The sequence below is a fragment of the Bubalus bubalis genome, chromosome 6, assembly GCF_019923935.1.
Source record: "Bubalus bubalis isolate 160015118507 breed Murrah chromosome 6, NDDB_SH_1, whole genome shotgun sequence".
Taxonomy (NCBI): Eukaryota; Metazoa; Chordata; class Mammalia; order Artiodactyla; family Bovidae; genus Bubalus; species Bubalus bubalis.
This window is the reverse complement of record NC_059162.1, coordinates 36,089,380-36,108,019: the sequence shown is the minus strand read 5'-3', so window position 1 is coordinate 36,108,019 and position 18,640 is coordinate 36,089,380. Positions and strand designations below refer to the sequence as shown.

General features: G+C 37.3%; 1 protein-coding gene across 7 annotated transcripts in view; it reads left to right on the top strand.

Annotated features, from left to right (window-relative positions):
• NTNG1 (netrin G1) overlaps positions 1–18,640 on the top strand; it is a 368,374-nt gene that overhangs the window by 289,001 nt on the left and 60,733 nt on the right. For 3 of the 7 annotated variants that reach the window (XM_044944630.2, XM_006066882.4, XM_044944631.2), the window contains exons 6-7: positions 9,802–9,867; positions 12,233–12,292. The exons of 3 other annotated variants lie outside the window; for them this stretch is intronic. In XM_044944630.2, the coding sequence (XP_044800565.1) occupies positions 9,802–9,867; positions 12,233–12,292 (126 nt within the window). The remainder of the gene's footprint in view (positions 1–9,801; positions 9,868–12,232; positions 12,293–18,640) is intronic. One more of the 7 variants, XM_006066883.4, reaches the window with a different exon arrangement.

Below are 18,640 nucleotides of genomic sequence, written 5' to 3'. Positions count from 1 at the left end.
CATTTTCACTAGAGTTTAACCCAGTCTTTGTCATAAATGTTGGGCCACAACAGGGTGATGGAAGGGTAAAGAACAGCAGTAGGAGTATTCCAATACACAACAACCATTTAAAAAGCAATATCCTCATAATTTGGATAAAATAACTTCCTGCCTCTTATAAATGCACAGTCAGGTCTTCCAGTTTTTTAATCAACCCAGTTTACTTAAGCTTGTGAATAGGACTACACACAGATTTATTAATCACTAGACATGTTAAATGCAATGAACATCAGCCACTTTGTAAACAGAAATAGAACTAGTGTTCACGTTCATTTAGATACCAGCCTAATGCCGCAGCTTCCTCTTTGTGATCTTGTTGAAATGACGTCAGTGGTACAAACTTGCAAGTGAAGGCTTCAGTTCTAGTAGGCTAGTTTTTCTGCTGCAGTGTCTCCCGTGGCATTTGCCTATCTACATAAATACGCCACAGTGTGCTCCTTTCAGGCCTTGACAGTTGTGTTTGCACATGCATTTTGGAGCAAAAGGGAACCAAACTGAAGCAAGCTGAGACAGATGGTGATCTGACCTGTCAAAGGTTTCAGAAATGGATGAACGGAAAGTAGTTCTTTGGCGTTGGGGTGTGTTTCTGTTCCAAGTGTCAATCGTGTGTTGCATGGAATCTCTGACTGTTTTGCTCACTTGACATCTCATCCGGCCGCCTCCACCACATGCCCCATCTTTGAGCATCAGCAGATGTTGACCTTTTACACACTGAATCGGGAAATTCCAGTTTTATTTTGCTTTGTTTTATTTTGAAATCAGTGGTGACCTGAAAGGATGCTTTGTTGTGCCTTTGGAAAATGTATTAACCTTTATTCAGGAAACTAGGAAAATTTAACTCCTTAATGTCTAACCAAAACCCTCCAACAAACAAAGTGATAGCTTATTCTGTGCTTTCGTGATGCCTCTGGCTGTTCTGCTAGGAGTGCAATGGGTGTTTCCTCAGATTTCTCAGGCAAATGGTATAAGCACTTCCAGGGGTCACCCAGCATCACATATGGCTAGCTTGCTTACTGCCTGGCTTTAAAGTGAAGAGATTTGCCATAAAACCATCAAACATGATTGTATCTTCTAGCCTGCTTCAATGGCATTTACACATTCCTTATAAGGACTTATAAGGTGTTCTCTGTGTGCAATGGTGGATTCCTTTACTCTCCAATGGGCAAGAATTCATACATAGATGACTCCCTGCCTGTTCAAGAGGGCATAGAAATAGGGTTTCCAAGGTACAAGCCAGAAAAGAGAGATCCACTTGGATTTTCAACTAAGTTTGGGCATTTACCAGGGCTTTTCCCTTTATCCCAAGGAAGAAATCAAGGAACGTAATTCCACCAAGTATATAGAAAGATGTCATGATAATAGATATAACACTCATGACATTCCCATCATCAGGGACAATGAATGGTGTATATTGTGACATAAATTATTGATGTATGTAACCATAAGTTCACATACATTTGCTGTATACACAGTGATTAAAGATTTGGGGGGCCTGATAAGTTTCAGTATAGATTTCAAACTATCAACACCTATATTAAGGTTCAAATGCATGGACAGAGTGGTCATCCTTTCCGATCATCTGCTAAAAATGTTTTTGAAACAGATTTCCCATTAAGGTCATTTGTACCTGCTGTTGTCTGTTAGGAAATAGATTTCCCAATCATCCCAAAGGTACTTGATTTAAAACTCAGTCATTTTGATGTGCTTTGGCTGTGGCTGAAAAATTATTGGTGATATTGTCAGCAATTAATGAGTCCCAAAATAAATCTGTAGCCATTTGAGCCTATGAGCTCTGTTTTTTCTTTACTTGATGCAGTAGTAATTCATTCAAGTTTCATTTTTTCAATGTAAAATGTATCATGCAGTTATAAGTAAACATTCACAGTTTTATCCAAGTGAATGTTTGTTGATGCTGATGATCCAAATTAATATTTGATTTGGTGTGGATGTTTTTGTTCAAGTGATAAACTAATCATTATAACATATATTATCTGATCTTTAGTCCTGAAAAGCAAATGATTTCACAAATTACTCTAAACAGTTTATTATAAAAAATGGTAATTAGAATAACAAGAGTTGGCCTAATGTGCAAAGTAGCTTTGTGTGAGGGATTATCACCTAAAAAGCAAGTGATGGAAGTTAAAGATTAAAATGTCAGAGGTTAAAGGTAGATCATCCACTTAAAACTCATGTCAGGAAACACAACTTAAAAAAACTTGAAATTTTTTTAATAAACAAAGCCATTTCTTAGACTAGCAACAAAAGAAAAGATGTATGTTGACATTTTATGAACCCAAGCGTACATTGTTTCCTTAAATTACCTTCAAATGTTTTATAAAGTGTAAAATATTGATGGAAGCATTTGGCTGTCTCCTCCTCTTCAGCTATTCAATTTGAAATAACAATTTACTTAAGATAAATATCCCACTTTCCTGCTTTCTCTTATAGTGAGCATTGCCTTCATCACAGAGTTAAAAATTCATCTCTAATTTGATTTAATTGGTAGGACCATTAAACAAGGGAAGTGGTACCTGCAGGGATCCATCAGCCTGTTGAGAAAGCTCAGAGATGTTTTCATACTTGAAAACATTTGATGCCAGTTGGAGACCTTATAAAAGTTGTTTCCCATACAGCATCCAAATATATTTTGTTCAGTACCTATTTTACTGTAGAAGCCTGGACTGTGAGGAAAATAACAAGGTTAATCATTTCCCCCCTCAAGGGTTATTAGTAATCTTGTTCATGCTATCCAGAGAGCTGCAGTGTTTGTTTGTTTTTTCCCTTTTCTTTAATACTTCTAAATCCCCCAAATAAAAGTTTCATTTGAATTGCCCTTTAGGTAATTAGGTTTTATATAATGAAGAAAAAAATTATCTGACTAGAGAAGCTATATGGCAGATTGTATGGTGTGCTACATTAATTTTGATCTGTTTGCTGATGTTCTAGAAGGAAAGCTAAGGTCCCAGGCGAAATGCCTTTGGGACTTTATTATATCATGTATCCAGTATTCTCATCACAGATCCATTTCATATTTGTGTAACTAGCATTTCGCATTCATGAAACCTTTGTGGTTATCCTAAAATTGAATGAACATTAGGACATAGCTGCTTCTTTAATCTTGAATAAATTAATGATGCAGGGGGTGGGGGAGTAGCACCTACCTTAAAAAAATCTGAGAGGTTTAGTCATCTTTAGCAAACAGCAGTTGCCCACCTTTATCAGATCTGCCTTTCTTCATATATTAGCCTTTTCCCAGATGTCTTTAGAATGCCAAGCCACTTTTTAAGTGTGAGCTGATATCTGTACCTTTGCTGTTATTTCCTTGTGGGGGCATCTGAAAATTCCTAGCTTAAGCAAAGATTTACCAAGATCTCTGAAAGGACCTATAATGAACTTTCTCAAACTTGTAATTGTGAATGAAGAGTTGGGTATCACCGAAGTCTTCTTGGAATATCAGTAGGGAGCTGGCCAGCTAACTGTTCCACTTCCTGGGACATGTCCCCACATGTCTACAGAATTCCATTTTACAAATGGTGACTTTTGGGCTCAAAGTGTCTGAGTAACTTGTCAGATATAATATGGCCAGGAAGGCCTGTCTGACTCCAAAGGCTGTGCTGGTAACATTATACCAAATGGAAGAGGTTAGAAAGAAAATGTCTATGTTTATTGACTCCGACCTCAGACTCTTTCCTATCTAATACATTGACCCGTTTCTGTGTGGGAAATTTTAGTGTTCTGAAGAAAAACAGAAGTTCATTTTCGATACCTTACTGTGTGGTCAACAGAAACCACATTAAAATGTGCCCTTCCTCTACCACCATCAATGATAAACATCCTCAAAAAGCTGAGGAAGAGGGGAAATGTGAGATGTTATTTATAGAACATGGGATAGTTCATGAAATTTAGCTATGCAAGTTGTGAAACCTGCTTGTACATAGTCTATGACAGTAAAAATTCCAAATGTTTTATTGACATAGCTGCTTAAAACAAGCAAACAAAATCCTGTGTGTTGTCGTGAGGACAGTCTTACCACTATCGCATTAAACTTTGTCTTCCCCAGCAGGCTAATGACACTGTGTTTCTGAGAGTAGGCAGCTTACTGTAAAGAGGGTGAAATTACGCCAAGGCCCTAGGGGTTCTTTATGAAGAGCTTTAGGGTTTTCTATGCATTGCTTTATAGACATCAATAATGTTTCCAAAACCCACTGAGGAACAAGAGCAATAACAACAAATCCAAAGGGACCCTGTGACTCTGTGTCCACCCGATGTTTTCCTCATACACTCCTGGAAGGAGAATGTTTAATGCTTAAACATTCTAACTCACTAACATCCTCTCAGGCAGTGGCTTTTCATATCCATCGTGGCACCTTGCTTCCCACTGTATTGTAGAACCAAAATATTATGTAAAAATTAGTGTTTTTAGGAAAATTGAAGAGCACTCATACAACATCATCATTTTATAGGCAATGCAACTAAGGCTTAATTGAATTGTCAAAGTCATCTGGATAGTAGCCAGGGCAGAATTCTAGTTCAATGTTCAGTTTCCAATCTAGGACTCTAGAATTCATTCACCTTCTCATTTAATTAAATGACTCATGTATTAAATACTACACAGTAGATTATTCTAAGGGGAAAGGAACATGGAAAAGCATGGTCACAATTTACTCTGGTTTTAAAGGGTTTCCACAAAATGAATTGGAAGCTGCCTGTAATTCATGCTAAGTGGGTACATGTAAGATAGAAGACAGTGGCTTTCTGATGTAAATGAAGTGTTTTTAACTTTCTGGTTCAAGCTTGCCTTTCAGCTTGATTCACTGTGGTGTGAGCAATAAATGGTCAAGTTTAGCAATTCTAACCTAGTTCTCTCCAATTTACAGTGCTGAGCTTTCCTTGGGGCACAGAGAAGAAAAATTTTCTTCCAAAGCCTCATTTTTATAACTAGAATTTCAGTTTTTCTGACTCTTTAAAGTGCCACAAACCAAATTGTCATGTAAGAGTTTTCTGAGTCTCCTTAATGGGGAAAAAAAAAGAAATTCAGGCAAGATGTATATTTGATTAATAGGCTAAACTGATGTGCTCCTAAATTTAAAGAAACTCGGAAATTTACATATTATCTTTGTGTTAAAAATAAACCCTTTCCCACAGTATTCCAAAATAATTTCTGTTGCTTTCTGGACAATAGTACTAATCAATGGAGGCCCTAGAACCAGATTATTCCCTAAAGTAAGTTGTATCTTAAATAAACTTCTTTATATATCTGAATCACTTGCTTTGGGAACAGTTAAGGTTACAAGAAATAGGGGAAGCACATTATAACCTCTACTTCAGTTTAGTAAGAACTGTTTATGTTACAATAATTTTTTATTACAACAGCAACCTTGAATAGAATAATAAGAGCTAACACAACATTGAAAATCAACTATGTGTGTGCTCAGTTGCGTCCGACTCTTGGTGACCCCATGGACCTCCACGCTCCTCTGTCCATGGACTTTTCCAGGCAAGAATCCTGAAGCTGGTTGCCATTTCCTACTCCAGGGGATCTTCTCAACCCAGGGATTGAAGCTGCATCTCTGGCGTCTCTTGCATTGGCCAGCAGGTTCTTTACCACTGTGACACCTGGGCAGCCCTGTGCTTCAACTATACTTCAATTAAAAAAAAAAAAAAGCCACCATTTCTTGAATGCTCACTACAATTACAAGCAAATATTAACTCATTCAGCCTTGACAACAACCAGCAGGTAGCATTATTCCATTTTACATATAAGAAAGCTTAGACACAGAGAAGTTAAGAAGCTTGTCCAAGTGATAAAACTCAGATTTAAATCCAGTCCTGGTTCTATTTACATGCAGCATATCTTAAATAAATTTGCCCTCAATAGATATTGCCTAGGCTTCCCAAAGATGTAATTTGAAAATGTATCAATGACGATAGAGTAATAGTATATGATGGGCATTTCAGATATTCTTTTTCTTTGTAAAAGGGATAGTTTTGGTGTATGAAATCTTTGGTCTCCATATTCACCAAGCTAAACTCTTTTGAGATCATCAAGACATGTTTAGTCCATTTTTCCAGGTTTGTGGGATCAGGATCCTTGAGAACTAGGAATTTGCATAAGAGGCTATTTTTGAAGGATTGGCCATCTACAATCCCATTGGGCACATATGATAATCCTTCCCCTTACCTCAGTAATAATTTCTCAACTCCAGACTGGGTTTCACTATGATAGTCACAGGTCCACAGTTACAATGTGTAGCTATAAGTTTTCCTTCTACACAAGGGATTCTTAATCCCCTAAATCCCCTAGATTCTGCAAAGAACATGTTCTTCATTCCAGTGGGCTTTATCCTTCCATGAGTTTCAGCATGACATTCCAGGTCATAAAAGAACCATTTGAGCGATAGAACTTAATGGCTGAGAGAAAACATAGACATCTTTTAGTCCAGTACCTTTACCTTACAGATAAGGAAACTGAAGTCCAGGGAATTAACTGCCTGACAACTACTTAACAGACCTGGGAGCAGATCCTTTAACTTCTGATTCCTAATACTTTTTGCCTTGCAATATACTAACACTTTGAGACCTTCATATGGACACAAAGATACTCCTTAGTAAATTCATGAAAGAACGAAATTTTAAAATTCTCCAATAGTTCACCTAACCAATGCTTTTGATGTATTGTAATTTTTTTTCTGTTTGCAATCTCTTAACTATTTGAAATCAATGGCCTCTGGCTAAAAATTCTCAGAGGCTTCATGTTATGCAAGGATTTTTATTAGAATTGAATATAACATAGAATTTGTCTTAATTATACAATTAACTTAACCTCCAATGTGCCTAATTTACTTCTTGGAATTAAACGTTAGTAATATTGATTGAATATTTGTATGTGCTAGTATCTTTGAGTAACAAGAGTAGCCCAAGAGTAACTAGCTGATTTAAAGTTTTCTTACTTGCCTTTGCAGTTATAGGACAAAATAAAAATTCAAAATTTTAAGATGAGATATTAAATTTGAAAATTCTATGATGAATAAATATTAAAACATGTATAGACAGTACCATGCTATAGGAGTTAAGGCTCCACACATTTCAATATTTTTTTTCAAGACATTTTTCCTCCCAAGGAAGAGATATCACGCATAATATTTTCTCCACTAGAGATATGTATAGATTAGATTAGGATTTCTAAGTGAACGCTGGTGATTGTGAGTTTTAATTTTTCAGGAAGGTTAGGCATCCCACCCAATGAAAATCATTTGGAAAAAAGAGTCCGTATTTTTAAGAAAATAGAAAAGCTACACTCTCCTCTTCCCCAAGAAACTATCATAAGTACATAATACAGAAGAAAATTACCTTCTAGGTAGGGATCAGATTGTAACTGAGGTGTCTCTTTTGATAATTTCATACAGGTCAAGGAGTTAACAATTCGAAAGTAGAATCACCTACATTCGCTTTTTATATGTGTAAGAAGATCCTCAATATGAAACCTCAGTATCCTGGAAGAAAATCATAAAAGAGTATAAATATAAAATATAGGCATAAACAAATATTTATTATATTAGAATATGGAATAGAACTTAATTTATAAAGTTAATTTTCAAACTCACTTCTAAATTGGTTTAGTATAAAATTTTGTCTTCACTTAAAATTTCTTGGCAGAGCTTATTAGCAAAATGATTAATTATAGTATTACTTTCACTTCAAGTAAACCAAGCCACTGAATACTTAACATTAAACTTGCAAGCAGCACCCCCACGTATGACCTATATTTACCGCTCCTACAGAAAAAGATGGAGAAAACCATTTCAGAGAACTAAATTGTTCCTAATTTGATGCCTATAATATACATAAATATATTTTCTATATAAAACTATAACAGTGATTTGAAATTTTTTCTAAATAAAGTTCTAAAAATCACTTGTTTTTCAAAGTGACTATCACAGTTCACATAGGCTTGTTATGTTAATTCCATTTCTCCCCATCACCAAAGTACTCACATGGAAAGTAATACTCAGTCAATAACTTGCATATCTTGCCTACATATTACCAAATATCTATTTATTTAGTAACACCTACAGATGTGGGAAATTATTGCATTGTTTTTTCTTAATTTCAGAATTCATTCTTTTTTCATAATTTCAAAATTCATAAATTTTGAAGATACAGCAATATCTAACCCTTTGCTTTTACATGTATATAACATACACACAGAGCAACAGTAGATCAGCTTTTCTAATAAATATTAAAAAGCCAAAGTTATAGTGAAAGTTCCATGTCTTGCAAGATTCACTATAATCTAATTATGGAGGAAACAGTCTGATAATACCTGTTTACAGTAGCCTAACCACTTGATCAGAGAAGGCAATGGCACCCCACTCCAGTACTCTTGCCTGGAAAATCTCATGGACAGAGGAGCCTGGTGGGCTGCAGTCCATGGGGTCGCTAAGAGTCAGACACGACTGAGCGACTTCACTTTCACTTTTCGCTTTCATACATTGGAGAAGGAAGTGGCAACCCACTCCAGTGTTCTTGCCTGGAGAATCCCAGGGACAGGGGAGCCTGGTGGGCTGCCGTCTATGGGGTCGCACAGAGTCAGACACGACTGAAGCGACTTAGCAGCAGCAGCAACAGCAGCCACTTGATATCAATTACTCAGTTATTAAATATTTACTGAGGCCTTCTGGAAGGCTTTGCCCTTCCTCAAAGAGATTCAAATTAATTACAAAGACAAGAAATAAACATAAAATTTAAAGTAGCAATATTAAAACTTACACCTATCCACATATCCATGAAAAATAAGGAACACAGGAGGTCACATGCTATAGGAGTTTAGAGGCAAGAACTCTCCTTGTGGACTTGGATGGCCTCAAAGGACCACACTAGAAATGTAGTTTTGAACTGATCTCAGTGAATGGCAGATTTGAGTCATGAAATGGCTGCTTTAATAGTTATGCTCTAGGTACCTTAGCAAAAATAGTTTTAAAGCACTCAATCCTAAATCTGGCTATTTTCCTGCTTTTCCAGAGTCATTTCTTTTAAACATGGGTGAATCTAAGAAAAAAAAATAACATTAATTCTTAAATTAACAATGTTTATCATTATTTCTGAATTGGAACCAAAAACTTTAGAGATATATTTTCAGTTAAAAACATCATGAAAATATATACACACCCATACATACAAACCTGAGATATAATCAGAATACCTTGGTCTGTTTTCCTTAAGCCAGAATCACCAGTAATCCTTCTCTTTCTTTCTCTGAGAAACTGCATAAAAACAAATAGGAAATAAATCCACTTCTTTGCAGAGATAATGGCTCACACTTAAAACATACCCTAAAGAATCTCTCCTGAAGACTAATGTAACCAGCTCATATCTGTAAATATAAATTGCAGAGAATGGAATTCTCAAGTGAGAAATTATTTCTTTCCCGTTATCTTCCAGTTTCAGGCAGCAGCTTTATATAATGATTTGAATTGCTGAAGTCCCTATTTAGTTATTTGTAAGAACACTCTACTTTATTACAAAAGTTAATGCATATAGCTTTGTTAGGGAACAGGCTATATATTTAATGTCCATTCAATGTTTTGGGAATCATCAATTGCTTGCTTTTGTCTGGTGTGGGAGTCATGTTGTGTTAAGTGCATCACAGCCAAGTTCAAAAGCAGATGTGTGGTTTGTGTCTTTGTCCATTTAGTTTTCTGTTTAAACCAAAGGGTATTATAGCTGAATATAACAAACCCTGATTTTTCCTGATGTATACAGATCCTCCAAAGTTTAATAGGAAATGGCCGAATATTTCTTCCCTTGAGGTTTCTAACCCAAAACAAGGTAGGAGCATGTCAAATTCCTACTGATATAAAATCCCACATTTAGGGGGAAAATCCCACATTCTATTTTTTTAAACACTAAATAAGAGCATTATCATCAATGCCATGCCTTCGAAAGAATCATAACTCAAATATTTTTTTCTAATATGAAGTGTCCCAGAAATATTATAGCAACAAGTATAGAAAAGATTAGATGGCACGGAAGCTATAAGACCTTTATCAAGTTTACATTGAATGCCAGCCAGTCCCAAGAGAAGTCTAGTGTTGGTTGCCCTCACAGTGGGGAGTATAAATAATACCTCTTAAAAACTTTTGAGTGGCTCAGGTGTCCTTCCGCTGTCTCCCTTTTGCTTTGCTTAAGTAAACTAACTGGTAGTTTAGTTGTATTGAAGGTCAGGGAAAATAGGGAAAGGCAGTACTGCAACCCCTAAGAGACCTGTTTTTGTTTGTTTTTTTTAAACTGTGGTTCCATATTGATTGACAGGAATTTGGATCGTTCTCTCCCCCTCTCCCCCTCCCCTTCCCGTCTAGATCATAGTGTATTTCCTCTGTCGAGGCTTTCCCTCTTTTAATCCTGTATCAATTAATAATTTCTGCTAGGATTAAGAACAACCTGTTTTCTTTCTGTCCTTAGAGCAGTAATTATTTTCTGACTTCTAACATCATAAATAAATAAATAAAGGAAACTGAAGACAGCAGTGTGATCACACAGGAAAAAATAGAACCTTTAAAAACTGGCCAATCAAATTCATCAGATGCAGTGTAATGTTAAAATTACATTAACATCTAGCCTATATATATATATATATATATATATATATACATGTATAAATAGTTCATATTAATAGAAAGTTGCCTTCTTTTGCATCCTTTCTTCTCACACACACAAAAAAAGGCACATCTTTGGCTTCCACCTTCCTTCGTTATATGCAGGATGTTCCTTTTAAGCTCTAATGAACACAGATGGAAGAGGAAATGAGCAAAAGGAGGAACCAGGAAATAGCTGCTAAGCAAAACAAAATATATTAGCAATTTGTTGAGGAGTCAAATTGGAAGGGCTGCTTTTTCAGCCCTTGATCAGAGTGATGAAATCAAGACTGTCCTAGATACATATATTACTAGCAAATAGAATTATCTTAATCATCTGCTCCAAATGATTTTTTTCAAGTTTCTACATACGTATGTGGAAGAAGAAATACAGATCAAGCTCACCCCATTGGTATAATTCTATGAAGACTGGGGAGGTTTAGCGGCATTGCTCCTTGGCAAGTTCAATGAGAGCATCTTCAGTGAAATGTCACTCAGTATTTCCCATTGAATTTCATAGCTCAACAAATTATACAAGACAGGATCTAAGACTTCACACTTCACAGGGAGTTTTCTGCTGAACAAGATTATGCATTGTTGAAAACTTGAGTTTTGTGCTGAACAAGATATGCATTGTTCAAAACCTGAAAGAGACCCTTTTATTATTTTTGCTATATTTTCTGAGTGTCACAAGACTAAGAGCTTTCAGAAATAATCTTTAGTTAATACTAGTTGCAGTTTTTAGAATGTAGATAATGAGTTTAAATAAATTTATTTGAGAGGTGCACAGTTGAATACAGTGCTTGAACTTGAAATTTTAGCTAAAAGTGTACTTTCTGTCAGAGGTCAGTTCTGTGCAGGTGTAATTTATCTGATCAGCATCTGCAGAAAGCATCAAGCTCTATCCTGTTTTTGCTACTTTCACAAGTGACTGTTCATGAATAACTGAAAAAGAAAAGCAGGCAAATTTAAAAATTCCTGCCATTAACAAACTGGTATCATAAAAGTAACAATTGTTAGGAAAAGACTACATTTTTGAAAGACAGAGTCCAATTGACTCTGAGGCTGAGATCCAGGTTCTGCTAAATGGTTGACCATTGTTAACTATGTTCTGTGATGTCTAATCAGTTCAGCAAAAGTAATCTAACTGGTTTATATGCAGATGGGCTACTGTTACACAGAGAGAAAGACATGGTGAATTGAGTTAATGATGTTACTAATTAATTCAACAGCTCAACTACTATTATAACAGAAAGACAATAAAGGATCCTAATATCCATAATGTTATTGAAATAATATGCATAACTGGATTATTTATTTAAATGGTAATTCTTTTTGCATCTGAAAATAAAGCTTCCAAACTTTATTAACAACAAAGTCAAACCATTTTCAGCCAAATACAAGCTTTCTCTGTGATTGAAATAAACTCCCAGAGGCAACAGATACAAATAGTATCTTCATTTAGGACTACTTTTCAAGTGGGTTGATGATAAGTAATTACAATTTGAACGTTTCACTGTTGTTTCTAATGTGCTGTTCATTCTTTTAAACCTATCCAGTTGCTCCCAAATTAGCTTTGTCAACAGTTTCTTCTGTTCAAGTTGCAAACCACAAGAGAGGTAGGAATTCTTGGGTTCATACAGTGATTTCATGGTGTTATGTGTTGTGAAACATTGCACTGTATGAATCTGGAATATCTGTGAAGTGTACCCATCAGCTTATTGGTGAGGCATGTTGATTGATAATGATCAATGCATCAAATAGTACTGAGTACTGTCATAAGAGGAAAAAAAGCTTCACTTGGAAATTTGACTGCTGCAAATTTAAAATGCTGCAATATTTGTTTTCTGAAAGATTAATGTGCGAATCAGAATTACAACACTTTAGATTCCTGTTTAGAACATGAATGTTAGAGCTATTAACATTGTTACTCATTTGCATTGAAAATAAGGAAACTCACAGTGAGTTTCAAGGATGCTTTTCATGAGAACAGAATGGTAGGTTCATGTATGGTGCCCATTTGACAAATGACATACCTTGGAATTTCCACTTCCCAACATTGTTTGAACGGAATTTGAACAAATACCAGTGAAGAGCTACACTGGATTTAGCATTGATTATGACCCCAAAATAATGGTTACATTACTTCCTTCAAATGTAAGTGAGCAGAATCTCGTCTGTGACTCATGAATGGCCCATTCCAGCTGGCATCTGTCATCACATCTTCACAGACTGAAGATTTTTAAGGAAACATAAAGACTCCTGCTTTTATTTCGCCATGTTCCTTTAAATGTCCTATGTGACAGGTGTCTTGTTTTCCATCCTTGACTGTTGGGTACATGTCATGTTTCTTTTGGGGGGAAGTTGTTGTTTTTGTTTTTCATAAAACATCTCTTACAAAGAAATATATTTATTAACAATATATAAATTTGATTTGACCCACTTGGTGAAAATGATAATAATAGCTTCCCTGTTCCTTACTGAAAAGAGTCAAATCACTTTCCAGATGGTAATCAACTTGAACGGCTCCTGCTGCAGCATATACAGTAAAGGAGGAAGCTGGTCAGAAGACGGGAAAGGGAAACTGACAGGATTTAAACCATGTCTTAACCTTTCCTCACAATGTGCTTTTACACAGCAAACGCGGACAGGGCCCTTTAGAGGGGAATCCAGATGGATTTGAAATTTGGAGAACTAAGTTCTTCAGGAACAGAGCAGCCACAGGTTGATAGGTTGTCAAACCTATTTGGGCATGTGTGCATAGCATACTGCAGTCATTGATACCCAAGTGATGTCGCTGCTTACCTGTGATAGGCAGACCCACAGAGAAACCAAGGAGGTGAAGGAGAAAGGAACCATTAGAACCTTTACAGAACCCTTCTCTTTTCTGTCATGTCAGAGACTGCATATGCAAGAGGCCTCTTGACCTGAAATTTGACCCTGCATTATTGAATCTCTAGTTTCTTGGGCGTCACAGCACTAATGAGATCTGAACACATCTCCACAGACAAGAAGAAGCCACCTAGTGAATTAGAGCTATCATAGGATAATCCACACTGTTATCAAATAATATATATGCAAGGGCTTCAAAAGTTACATAAGGCTGCAAGACAGGTTTGGGGGTGAGGTAGGAACCAGGAAAATGCTGCAGCCACTTTGTTCCCATGCCTGGGGGTAGCCCCTGGAGGCTTGGTGACTCTGCTAATGTAGTGAAGGGAAAACGCTTTTTAAGAATTATAATTCTTTCACCTTCTGTTTATCTAAAGTCTTTTCCCCATATCCTCTCTTTTTGAGTGACTAAAATTAATTTTCACCAGCTCTGACTTTGAATAAGCTTTCCTCACTTGGCCCCAAAATTAATGGGGGCAGGAGGAGAACGGGACGACAGAGGATGAGATGGCTGGATGGCATCACCGACTCGATGGACATGAGTTTGAGTGAACTCCGGGAGTTGGTGATGGACAGGGAGGCCTGGCGTGCTGTGATTCATGGGGTTGCAAAGAGTCGGACACGACTGAGAGACTGAACTGACTGACTGACTGATGCCATATTCAGGGTACATTATCTTATATTCTGTGATGTATCTTGTATTACAGTACATAGGTAAAATAATAATGGAATTGGAGGAAACATGGGGAATAGTAAGAAAGAAGAGACCAAGACATTTAACCCTTCTCCCAGTCTTAATATTCTTTTTCTTTCATTCTTTCTCTCTAACCTTTTTTCTGTAACTCCTACCTACTGAGGCCTTCCCCGGCCAATTCCAGTCAGAAAGTCTTTAAACCTTAGAAGAGATTTGGTTCTCTCCTAATATTTGACAACTTTGAACTCTCCTTCTACTGAAACACTGCTAGCTTTTCTTGCTCTTAACTAGCCAGTTTTTAGGCTTCCTGGGTGGCTTAGCAGTAAAGAATCCACCTGTAATGCAGGAGTTGCAGGAGATGCAGGTTCGGTCCTTTGGTCAGGAAGAGCCCATGGAGCAGGGCATGGCAACCCATTCCAGTATTCTTGCCTGAAGAATCCCATGCACAGAGGAGCTTGGGGGACTACAGTCCATGAGGTCACAAAGAGTCGGACATGACTGAAACAACTTATAATGCATGCATCAGCCAGTTCTTAAGTAACATATCATCGTAACTGCCTTATAGGATGTCATGTATGTCAGATGGAGGGTTTTGCTCCCCCAGGGGACTCTCGGTTGTCACAGCTTGGCAGTTGCTATTGCCTCTAGTGGGTAGAGGTCAGGAATGCTTCGGAATAGCCTACATTTTAGGAAAACCAAGAATGATTTGCCCCAGATGTCAGTAGTGCTAAGGTTGAGAAACTCAGCACCATATTCCTCAGGCCTGGGCCTCATTCGTGTTGTCCCCTGGTATAAGATGTTCTCGATCAAAATGCATTGCTATGCCACAGTACGCAAATATTTTAGCTTGTCTGCATAACAGTAGTCAAAACATACCTGAAAAATAAAATAGAGTCTACAGTGTGATTTGAGATTGAAAAGCTGTGTAAAACCATAGCAATTTTTTGAGAATTTCCTTCTTCCTACTGAAATTGATCTGTATAGACATATAGTCAACTCTCAGCTAAAATATTTACTAACTCAGTTACAGCTTGATATATGACTGCTGTTTTTCTGAACTCTTTAATATATGGAATATAGCCAGACTCATGGCTTTTGAAATGAATTTAAGCATAACCTTCCTCTGTGTCTTCTTCTGTTTTCCAAAGGAAGATGCCTCAGGATCTTCACTGATTCACTGACTCATTGATTCATTCATTCAACATATTTTGAGTACTTAGTATATGCTCGGCAATGTGTTGAATTCTGTTTACATCTGTGAACAAAATGGACACCCTCTGCATGCATGTATTTATATTCAAAATATAGGGGATAAATTTTTAACATAATTTTCAGATACTCTAAATACTCCAAAAATTTAAATAGGAGCGGGGGGAGATTAATGTGTTTGGGTCAGGGACTATTATTTCAGATAGAGTAGTCACAGAATTTTCTCTGAGCAGAGACCTAAAAACAAAGTGAGGCAGCAATTCACAAGGAAGTCTGGGGGAGGAGTAGGCCAGACAGAGGTGACAGCAAGTGCAAAGGCCCTGGGGAGGTGCTTGGCATGTTTGCAGAGCAACACAGAGGCATTGTACAGTGAGCGAGGAGGAGTGAGACAGTAGTGAATCCCTGGGAAGCCAGGGGCCATATCAACTGGGAATAAATGAACTGAAATTCTGCCTTTTATTCTGAATGAGGCAGGAAGTCATTAGGATTATGGGCAAAGGGATGTCATGACCTAATCTAAGTTTGGAAAGAGTTACTTTGACTGCTATGTGGGGGAGACCATCACAAGGATGGAAGCCAGGAAAGCAGTTTGAGAACAACAGCAGTAATCCAAGCACTAAGGATGAGATGGTGAGATGTAGAATGTATTTTAAAAGAGTAGTCATGAGGATCTGCTGATTGGTTGGTTATGGGGGGGAGAGGAAGGGAATGAGAAAAAGATTAGTGTCAAGAACAACTCCTCCAGGAATTTTGATCAAACCAGTTGGTGGAATGGAGTTGTCATTTATCGAAATATAGGGCTGGCTGCTTATGTAAGTAGCAGATTTGGGAAGGATAACCCATGAGCTCAGTTTTGAACATGTTAAAATTGAGATATCTATTAAATGTCTAAGTGGAGCCATTAAGAAGGCAATTGCATATATCAGTTTGGATGAAGTCTCACCAACTAGCTGAGAAGTTGGTCTAGGCTGAAAATAACTATTTTGGAAAAGTCAGGTGGCACAGTGGTGAAGAATCTGCCTGCCAATGCAGGAGAAGCTGGTTCGATCCCTGGGTCAGAAAGATCCTCTGGAGTAGGATATGATAACCTGTTCCAGTGTTCTTACCTGGAAAATACCATGAACAGAGGAGCCTGGAGAGCTACAGTCCATGGGGTCACAAAGAGTCAGACAGGACTGAGCAACTCAGCATGCACGCACACACACAGAGTATATTGATGCTTTATAAAGTTATGAGGCTGGGTAAAAAACCCTAGCTCTGGGTTAGCCTAAAGAGCATATAGGTACAAGGCTTGAGCCCTCAGACATTTGAGAAGATACAAGAAAATGCAGAAGAGGAGGAAAAGCAGTGATAGGTGGGGAAGGAAGTGAACCAACAGAGAATGGTGTCCCAGAAGCCCCCTGATTCGGAAAGGGTTGCCAGAAAGCCCTGAGGGCCCTATTGAAGTTTATGGTCATGAAGTTAAAGTGAGACTTGTTTTGAAATAGTTGGAAAGAGGCCCATCCACATTTAGCTGCTGGGGTATAGACATTGAGAAGTAGAGGGTTGGATTGAACCAGGATCAGATTTTCCCAGGAGTCTGTAATTGAGGGTGGGAATTTGGGGATGAGGGAAATAAGACTACATAAAAGGAAGTGATTATAAGGATGGGCCATGTACCCTATACTTTGTAAAAAAAAAAAAAAAAGGGAAACGATGAAATGGTGGGTAAGTGAATTAGAGGACCAACGAATTATGGACTATTAATATCATCCCTTCTGGATCTTAATAAGATCGTGCAGCTCTAACTGTATCATTAATGATCATTCATGGATTCTGTGCCTGTGTGAAAAGACTAGTTCCTAAAGAATGGGAAATTAACAGAAAACTGAAAAGTAATATAGAAGTTTAATAATTACATTTGAAATGTCTTGAATTTATACAGTGCTCTGGTGTTTTTAAAATCCCTTTCGAATATCTTTTTCTCATTTTGCATTCTCAAATATACCATGGCCAGAGAAGACAGATTTATCAAAGTCTCAGAAGAACCTTAGAAGTTTTAAAGGAATAAAGTTACTATTAGCTTGTTTCTTAGATTCTGAAGATATTTAAAATATCCACGTATCTTCTGAAACAGGCTTATAATATTGAGTGTTTAGCTGTGTGCGGTTTTGTATATAAATTATTTCTATAATTTATATTATTTAAATCTCCTGTCAAAATTGATAAATTGGTTTTCAAATGAGACCCAGAAACAAATAGTTAATGTCATATAAATGCATATTGTTTATTGCATTCAAAGAATAGTAGGTAACAGTGAGTTTCTAACATGGATTGGGTCTTTATTGAACTTGAATGTCTACCGACATGTTTTTTTTTTTTTGTGGATACAGCTTTGTCAGGTGAAGCCCAGCATGTACTGTTGGCTGCTGGGCAGATCTTACCCAGAAAGGAACCGTGTTGTGAAACTTCTCCAGCCCTGCTCTCGCCTATTCCCCCATGTCATGTCTCCACACACTCTATTCTTCTCACCGGAAATGCTCATTTCCTCCTTCTTTTTAAAAAAGATACACCTTACCTGCCCTCATAGAAGATTCAATTTTAAGTTAGTTTTTCCTAATTTTCCTCAAGTTAAATGAATTTCTCCTTATATCCCTTTGCGTATCTGTGTGTGTGTTGTTGAGTGTGTGTGTGTTTTAGTACATCCTCTTGTTTTTTTCTAGTTATCTGAGCACATTTGTCTTACCTTAAACAAGCATCTTGACAACAAAAACTTACTTCTATGTGGTTCTGAAAAGTTCCTAGGATGAATTTATATACAAAAAAGATTCTCTTGAAAAAAATCTGGATTAATTGCATTAGGTGCACGGAGTACTAACCTAGGGCAGGGTTGAGCGAAGAGCAAAGACCACTTAGGGGCATCTTCTAGAGAGGGAGAGCCTGAGGCCCTGCATGCCCACTCCTCGGGAAATCCAGGCAGCTCTGAAGAAGTCCTTGGGAAGCAATTAGATCTGAGATGTGGGTCTCCTCCCTGAAACTACTACTCTGGGCTGGCTCCAGGCCAGAAAGATTCTCCCTGTTCCAAACCCTCAACTAAGGAAAGTTGGAGAAGCCCTTTGGGTTTCTGAAGGAGTCAGAAATGCCAGCCTAAACTAGGTTGAACTCAGGGAGATATAATGTATGGGGGTGAAATGTT